This window comes from Azolla caroliniana, unplaced genomic scaffold (genome assembly GCF_043228905.1).
Source record: "Azolla caroliniana isolate FFs.n. ecotype wild unplaced genomic scaffold, voAzoCaro1.0.p SCAF_16, whole genome shotgun sequence".
Lineage (NCBI taxonomy): Eukaryota > Viridiplantae > Streptophyta > Polypodiopsida > Salviniales > Salviniaceae > Azolla > Azolla caroliniana.
The window spans coordinates 13,334,030-13,343,435 of record NW_028230451.1 but is presented as its reverse complement, the minus strand read 5'-3'; the positions used below and the strand labels follow the sequence as shown (position 1 = coordinate 13,343,435).

The following is a 9,406-nucleotide window of genomic DNA, read 5'->3' as shown; positions in this document are numbered from 1 at the left end:
TGCAAGTCTTTATACCGACGAAGTTGTATCCCTATGCTATTATCATAAGTTCAAGGATACGGACTTGGTTTACCCTAATCTCACAAACACTCATTCATGTCTTGTTAATATTAATGTTAATACTAAGAATCTCATGAATGGGTTAGTAAGCTCTAGCAATAGATGCCTACAACACATATATAAGAGAGTGGCACCTGATAAAAAAGTATGAGAAAGAGGAGAACTAGCTCTAACATAGATTACAAGAAGAAGAGAGGAATCAAGGTTCAAGAAGACAAACAAAAGAGGTCCAAAAGTTACTTTTATGGTTCTTTTACAAAGACATTATCCCCTTTCACATTAGGGTGTCCATTTGGATTAAACCTCTAGAGTTAACACAAAAAATTTCCCTTTGTTTTAGTCTTACACTTGATCTTTAATATAATGAATTCCATTGATTTCAATGAATCCCTGATCTAATACACGTGCGTGCAGACTCTTGGCTATACCACCATCCCAAGCGTTGTCCAAAAGGGTTGATGACGGTGGTAGTGGAAAGGGATAAAGAAGACACAAAGTCGTTGATATTGAAAGTGCCACACACGCTTATATTGAAAGGCAAAAAATAGTTAGAATACTTCTGTATACAAACGCTTTGTACAAGAGGAAGGAGATTCAATTCAATGTTTCTTAGAGGGTGCAAATAGATCAAAGCGTTTTGATGGATAAAATATTGGAACAAGCTTTTTACAATTATTATTACACATGACAAATACCAGGAGTGTTATTGAATAGTCCATCAGAATCATATGTTTTTCTTCTTGTTCTTTTGACATAAATGATGAGTGAGCTAGCGAGTGTCCATGTATTCCTCTGACCTCGACATTTCCATATATTTATATGATGTCTTGCTACCCAAAATCGATTCCCTCGACTTACTCGTCACTGTCGAGTTGCCTCCGGATTTCCAAGACTCTCCATAGGCGGCCCATTGATGGCTGTCCTGCTCTAGCTCTAGCTCTTCTAGCTCAAGCTTCCTCCTCGTCATGATCTTCTCACTTGGAAAGAGCCCCATCTGTTCATAGTAATGAATGGGGGCATGGGGTATGACCCCCACCTTCCCTTCTAGCATCTGCACCACACTACTCATGCTTGGCCGCCTCCTCGGATTGTTTTGCACACACAACATGGCCACATCCACCATCCTCATAGCTTGCTCCTCATCATATATCTTCGCACCCATTCCGTAGTTCATGAGTCTCTCATCCACCAGCTCCATCACACCCTCGCCACCATTCGGTCTCATCTCCAGCCTCCGCCTGAATGCCCTCCAATCTCTCACTCTACTCCCACTCACAATCTCCAGCAACATAATCCCGTAGCTGTACACATCACACTTCTCAGTGATGGCCCCCTCAGTTAGCCACTCGGGCGCCAAGTACCCGGGGGTTCCCCTCATCATCATCACCACCGCACTCTGTTGGTCGCGTACCACCCTCCGGGACATCCCGAAATCCGATATCTTGGCGAAGAAATCGGCTCCCAAGAGTATATTCTGTGGCTTTAGATGCATGTGTATGATTCTGTCCTCACACTCTTCGTGCAAGTAGGCTAAGCCTTTTGCAGTACCCACGGCTATGTTGAACCTGCACTCCCACGACAAGATCGGTCTGCACTTTTTATCAGCCTTAGTCTCCTGGGATTCTGGAGTACATTTGGGTGTTCTACTGAAGATCCAAGCATCCAAAGAACCATTTTCCATGTATTCATACACGAGGAGCTTGTGCGTGGCACCTTCCAGGCAGAAGCCAAGCAAGCGAACAAGTTGAAGATGGTGAGTTCGGCCCAGAATTGAGACCTCGGTCATGAACTCTTTTCTACCCTGGTGACTTCCATCGATGAGTTGCTTCACAGCTATGGGCGTGCCATCGTCCATAACCCCTCGGAAGACATTGCCAAAACCACCACCCCCGAGAGTATCCGAGAAACCACACGTGTATTCGTGCATCTCCTTCCATGTGAATCGTTGGGGCTTCGAGCCCAGAAGTGAGACGACGAGGAGCTCATTTTCAATCTCATAATCTTCCAGTTGTCTGGCTTTTAATCTTCGTCTCCTATGGATATATCCTCCACCCAAGAATAAGGCGATGATAAGCACAAAGACACCTACTGAGACGCCTATTTCGATGGGTTTGGTTAGAGAAGGTGGTGTTGCGTTCTCCATGAATTTCAAGTATCCCATGAATTCGTTCTCAGTTGCAGAAGCGTTGAGTATGATGGTAGCGACGGGACCCTGGATGAGGAAACAAGAACCAGAACCATTGGGTTTGGACTCCCAGAAGGCGGCAGTGCAAGAGCAGTTGTCCTTACAATGCTTTCCCCAGCAGTCTTGAGCATGGATTCCTGTGTGGTTGGGAGGGAGGAAAGCATTGGAGAAGTAGCTGGCCCCTGCTATGATTGAAGCATTCGGTTTCAGATTATGGTTAGTCCATCCATCGCCACAAGAAGAAGGGTACGGTTCCCATCTGCCATCGCCCTCCTTGAACTTGCAGCCTAATTTGGCGTTCTTCTTGGAATCCTGAAGCTCTAATTCATTCGACCCACCACAATTCTGTGTGCAATTCTGCTTTTCTTTGTCACACACACCATAGAATCCGCAGAAGAGAGGGAATTGGCATGGATTTATAGAGCTGCTTTCGGAGAGACTGGCGAATTGAGTAGTATTTGTGTATACATGAAGGTCTCCATCACTCTCCAGCCTGAGGAATGTCGCAAATGTTAGGTTGAAACTGTTAGCGAATATGGTTTGTGTGGATTGTCTAGCTTGCCTGCCACAAGCATCTGGCGAAATTTGGTTGTATTTTGAAATTAGGTCCGAACTGTATGAGGTTGATTAAACATCAAATGCAAATCTTTATGTGAGCAAGATTCTAGCTGTAACTTTTAATATGTGGAATCTTTCTGGGAAGGAATAAATAACATGTTAGACTAACCCGTTGATTTCGGATGGAACAATATCCAATTGGAGACTGCTGTATTGCTCCTGATACCAGCACAATGCCGCCGCTGCTGCATGATCCATTTCCTGTGTAGCATTGAGGGACCAAACCAAATAAGGAGATCCATATCCGCTGTAATCTGCAGTACTTGTAGAGGTATGGTTATTGAAGGCTTGGTATTGAATCTTGGTGTAGAGTGTAAGGGTTCCGTTCTCCATGGCTAGCGTGTGGCTGGCCGTTTTGGTGCTATTGCCTGATTCCATGGCGGAGGCAGAGAGATTCATGCCGGGCCGAAGGGCTTGCAGCACCATGAGCGTGTCGGTGGGATGGTCGAAAGATTGCCACAGTATGTGCTGTTGGAGTGTAGAGTCGGTTGGAAGAGTAGCGTTAGTGAAGAGGACCATGTTTCCCTCATACGTGATGGTCAGGAATGCATCGATATGACCGGACGTATTCGTCTGCCACACGATGGATCCGTTCCTGTCATAATCCACGAGCTTGAGATTGGTATCATTGGGAGAGAGGTGAAGGCAGGCGTTGTCGCCCACCGGGTTGCCCGCATTGGCCATCCACACGACTTTCGAACCCTGTGTCACATTGCGGTAAGGATTGTAGGCGACCATTGCGATAAGCATGCCATGGCGGTGATCAATGTCAGCAGCTGCTCTGCACAATAATAATGAGAAGAAGAAGACGAATGCTTAGTTTCCATGGTTGAGTGCAGTGTAAGCACCCCCAGTCAATGGTCTGTGTCTATCTAGACGGATCGAATGAATAATATTTGGGGAGGAGACGAAGGACTTGCTTTTCCACAGATTAAAATGATTAGCCCAAAACATATAAAGACATTGGATAGATGACATTCTACCTACCAAATCATCTGGTCAAGATGCTTGAAAACTATTTCCCCCAAATTAAAGACAAAAACTCTAAAGAACGATACCTCTGAATCCAGGTTGTCACTATTAAATTTTGGATGCTTCTTTCATGGCATTTTGGTAGAATATGTGCAGAATACTTGGAAATACGTATATTCTACGGTGTGTAAAATATGTTAAATACTTCTTAAATTTTAAAGCTTTTCTTGGAAAGAATAATTTTTAAAATTTTAAACATTTTTAAAATGTTCAATAAGTCAAATTCTTAAACAATGTGAAAAATTATAAATGGCAGCTCTAAACTGAAGAATACGTGTAGAATACTTTTTAGAGTATTCTAAAATGTACTTATAAAAGTAGAATACACCTTTTTTAACAACTATGGATGACCCAATTGATACATGAACAAAGTCCACCTAACCGATTGGAAAGCGAGTTGACACTCATTGTACAATCAATTATTCAAAATACTCACCAATTCATCTTCTTGTTCCTCTATTCCACATAAGCCCTCAACCATCTCTTACTTCTACTATCTTCCCTTTATTTAAATCTTGATGATTCGAGATAACGTTGTCATGAAGATCCTTCACTATGTGCAGATCGTGAGGTGGAACCACTGGGGTTCTGGACCGGAAGGACTCGAAGCACGCACTAGCTTTAGCAAGAAAGGATTTAAGATAGATTGAGGGAGAGAGATTGAGATAAGATAGAACGCTTGACTTTAGATTGAGAGAGATTAAGATTAATATGAGATTTAAACGCTTTACTTTAGGTTGAGAGAGATTGATATGGTGAGAGAGAGATAAGATCGAACTTTTAACTTTAGGTTTGAGAGACAAGATACATCATCAATTGGAGAACAAATTTTTCTTCTTCTTAAATTCTTGAATCATACACAACCCTTTTTTTCTTTTTCATCCATCCTTTTATAGATGCTCCCATGCATATGATGCATGTGAGGGTACAAGACATGCATACAATGCATGGAATGCATGTGATGCATGTTTGCCATTTGGCGTCCATGCATCACATCTCACTCAATCAAGCTCTAATATGAGAATTTACATATAAAATAAAACTATAATGATAGGAAAAACATTTCTAAAGAAATGACATAACTTAGTGGTAAGTCTATAGACTCTCAATGTGGAGGTGTATGGATCAAATCTTTACTTGCATCCCTTTTGAATATATATACATATATGTTTATTATTATTATTATTAATGTATTTTTACAAGGCGTTTCTCTGTCCGGTCGTCGTCTCGCCGGCTCCGTCGGTCGCCGGATTCGTCCAAAACACATAGTTATATGCATTTGGCTACATCCATTCGTTAAGTCATATAACCTAACCTTTCTATGCTCCACACATAAACACAAAGATAATATATTTTGCTCTACCTTATATACGGTGGGATCCTCATTTGTCCTGTCTGTGTGGGATATCACATATTTTTCTCTTCTTCTTTGCAAACTTCATACCCACATAACTTGACACTTACATGTCTGTTTTCTACGTAGTAAAGTACATTCTGAAGCTCTTCAAGACCTCCATCTTTTTATGCCAAGATATTAAACTTATTTAAAATAGTATCTTTAATATTATTGTGTTATATTTCGTGAGAAGAACCACACTCGATTTCGTATGTTCCTTACAAGTTTCACACTATCGCCGAAAATCTTCACGACAACGTTTGCAACAAATGCAACAAAATTTGGTGAGCCTATCATGAAACATCGAACCTTGCCCTTGAACATTCTTCTCTTCCAACCTTCTCCTCGTCTAACGTTGAAAACACCATGCATAAATGTATCGATATCGATGATGTCAATAAGGGAATAAAGAAGACGGCGAGTGTGAAAGCTGCAAATATAACCTATGTCTCAAGTGAGCTTTCAATTTGGACAAGGCCACATACTCGTCATTGGATACTAACATTTATAGAGCAAGCTATAAAACAAGGTTTTAGAAATGATTGGCTTATGAATTGGATTAAACCAAGATTTAAAGCCAGTGATAAGAATCAAGTATCAAATTATCATACAATAATTGTGAGCTCATCTATTGCTAAATTATATAGCACAAGGGTAAGCAGCGTTGTCGTGTCAAAGAAATTTAGGTAAAAGCATGCGAGTGGAAACACTATTATAGCTAATTAGCTACAACTATGGCCATAGCTATTTAGCTATTTGTTGAGCTAGTTTTTTATGGGAAATCATAAGGATCATTTATGAAATTCTATGTTTTATTAGTTGAATACATGTCATTTAATTTATGAGAATACTCAAATATTTGAACTTTGGTTTCTGACATAGTGGAACTTGGGGAACAGTGCCCTCATCTAAGGCAGACTTGAATGTCATTAATTTCCTGTTAGTCTTGAGTTTGTGTTCAAAATCCAAACAGATGGAGCACTCTGAGCACGAACTTAGATGAAGCTCTCGCAGTAGCATAAAAACTCTGAGATTGACATTGCACCTTCAGAGCTACAACACACCACCAATTCGATCCTCATCCAGGTATGTATCAGTTACACATTAGCTCAATTTTGTTTTTTACTTTATGATAATTGTCTATAACTTTCGTGCTTGTTCATCTTTCCCCAAAATCGAATAGGGAGAAGTCATTGGAGTCCTAAAACAAGGATGTCTCGAAGATCGGGATGTAGTAGTACGTGTGTCTTTGATTGACAAAATTTCGTATTAGGATTGATTTCATACATAGTGATGATTAGGGTTTGTGTTTTCCTTAAGAGGTTGACTTTAGATTACAATTTCTTATTACAAATTTCTGATTATTGTCACAATGTGTTACAAATTCTTATTAGGGTTTTTGATTTTTTAAGTGGTTGATTTCTGATTATTGTTGAAAAGGACAGATTATAAATATCAGATTACTATTGCAAAGTATTGTAATTTTGCACAAATTCACGTTACAAATTTTGTTTTTGCACCAATTCTGATTACTGATTTTCTATTTCAAGTGGTTCGTTCCTTCGTATCCTAGAGTGCTTAAGTTCGCAAAATTTTGCGAGACAAAGGAGGACGTATATGGTCTGTCGCTCGAGGGTATTGACCTTGATGTTCTAACAGACAAATTAATTAGTGATGTAGACTGGTTGTTAGTCTAGAAAGTGCCTAGAATGAAAGGCAAGGTCAAGCTCAAGCATATACAACCAGACCTATACGACGATTGCATGAGGCTACACTAGAAAGTACACCAAGAGATCCCGGCCAACAACGAGTTGTCTGTTGCATTTGTCGAAGCTTTTGCATATGAGTATTGCAAATCAGCGAAAGAATCTCGAAACCCGGAAATGTACAGGGTAGCTTGGGCAATTTATGGTGAAGCATTGGTAGAAAGATGTCAGAAGATGGAGCATGCAACAAAAAATCGCAAGGGAATTGATGATGCAAGTGTTGACTCCCAATTGTTATAAATACCTTGTACATTATAATATGCTAATTAGGCATTATCTAGAACAAAGTTGCTCAACATGAGCTTGAAATTGAGGGTCCGTTGGATCCCTAACGGAAAATTCAACTGCAGATAGAGATCCAGGTTCTTTCAAAGAACCTGGACATTCTAAGTGTAAATATTGTCGTTGATTACAATTTGGACAAGCTACAAGTAAGTTAAAGATACTTGAGCTAAGTTGTTGTATCTTCCTCATTAAGGAATTTAAATCGGTAAATTTCTCATCTACATTGAAGGAACAATACTCCCTTCAAGAATAGGTAATTAGTTGCCTTAAGAAGTGTGAAAGCGTATGTGTGGAAGCGTAAGACAACAGCTTGGCTGCGTAGCAGCAAAGAGAGAGAGAGAGAGAGAGCAGAACGTTCAAATCTGTTACAAAACATTAATAGTTCTCTGTACATGAAACGTGCTCAACAACACTATTTAAACAAGTCCTGAGAGGACTGACAGAAGTACCGCGTACTTCAATGCTCACTCGAGCGTCTGGCACTGACTACGAGACTATTAACTCCCTAGTAGTCTAGTTGCTACTAGGCTTCCGGTTACTGATGGATCCGGCTAACCGGCTCCCCAGCTCACTGGCTCACCGATCCGGCTCATCCTTCCAGATGCAGATCCAGCTCAGGCTTATTTAGCCGATCCGGATCCGGTTGAGCTTGCCGCTCAACACTCCCCCTGAAGCTCAACTTGAGGTCGGATCGTAGTGTCAGTCTGTATTGTAGTCGGTCCTTCCACCTAGCTCCTTCTGGCGTCACTCCGCCTCGCTCGTGCTCCTCATCCGGTCCGGTCCCGTTTGCCGCAACCCTTCTGTTCTTGCGCACCTCGACCTCCTTGATCGGCTTGTCTGCTCAATAGACCCAATTCAACTCCCGCCCTGTTGTGACTTTGGCTCTTGCCGATTTGCCGATTCCTTCGTGTTGGCGTCGACTTTCACTACCTTCTCGTCCTCTTGGCCTTGAATTGATCGGGTTCTTCTGAATCCTTCTGTAGAACCGAATTGGCTGTCTCCAATTCGTTCCAGCTCTTCTCCGATCGGTCGCTCCCGATTCATCTTCTAGTTCCAGGCCCTTCACCACATCGGACCATGTCCGGGTCTTGGCCTTCTTCTTCCGGTCGGCCCTATCCTTCTTGACTCTACCTCCGCTACCGCTTGTTCCGACTTGTTCAGATGTGTCAACTTCCTTTGTCAACTTGGCTCCTTTCTTCTTCTTGTCTCCCCCTTTGTCGGTTCTTCCCTCACCGGCGCAATCAGTAGTCTCTTTGCCTTTGCCCGTTCTCCCCCTCAAGTGTGGCACGTCGAGATGCTGAACACCAAGAATTTCGGTGAAGTGCTGCAACTTGTCCGATCCGAGCGGTTTGGTGAAGATGTCGGCAACTCGCCAATCCGTATGAACATACCGAAGTTCGACTTCACCGCTCAGGACACTCTCACGCACGAAGTGGTAGTGATGTGCTTTGTGCGAGCATGGAATACGGGGTTCTTGGCAAGCTGCATGCTGCTCATATTGTCGCAGTAGATCAGGATCAGGGTTGGTACCCCGATCCGTAGGTCTTGCAGTAGTCGCCGAAGCCAAATGGCTTCACAAGTGGCAACAGTAGCACCCCGATACTCAGCCTCAGTGCTCGACAGAGCCACTGTTGGCTGCTTTTTGCTGCTCCACGCAACAACCGCGCTACTTAGGGAAAACATGTAACCGGAAGTTGATCGGCGATCTGATGCATCACCAGCCCAGTCAGCATCCGTGTAACCGACTAGCTCTTCGGTTATACCTCGCTGGTATAATAGTCCCCGGTCCTTCGTGTCGCTCACATATTGGAGTATTCAGTGCGCGCACTAAAGATGCTGTACGGTCGGCTTCTGCATGAATTGCCTAATCACACCAACCGGATACCTGATGTCGGCTCGGGTGATGGTCAAATATATAAGGCTTATGACAATTTGTCGGAACCGTTTCTCATCGCAGGCCGGTCCGGAGTTGGGACAGAGCTTCTGGTTCCGGTCCAGGGGTGTTGAGACAGATCGGCATTCTGTCATGCCGATCTTGTATAGCATATTCAACACATAGTGTCT

General features: G+C 42.5%; 1 protein-coding gene across 1 annotated transcript; it reads right to left on the bottom strand.

Moving 5' to 3' along the window:
- Nucleotides 1-607: 607 nt before the first annotated feature.
- On the bottom strand, nt 608-3,658 carry LOC147854024 (G-type lectin S-receptor-like serine/threonine-protein kinase SD2-5). Its single transcript, XM_087331961.1, has 2 exons — nt 2,973-3,658; nt 608-2,870 (listed from the first exon to the last, which is right to left on the bottom strand). The coding sequence occupies exons 1-2, from the start codon at nt 3,611-3,613 to the stop codon at nt 830-832; spliced, it is 2,682 nt and encodes an 893-aa protein (XP_087188087.1). The 5' UTR covers nt 3,614-3,658; the 3' UTR covers nt 608-829.
- Nucleotides 3,659-9,406: the final 5,748 nt, after the last annotated feature.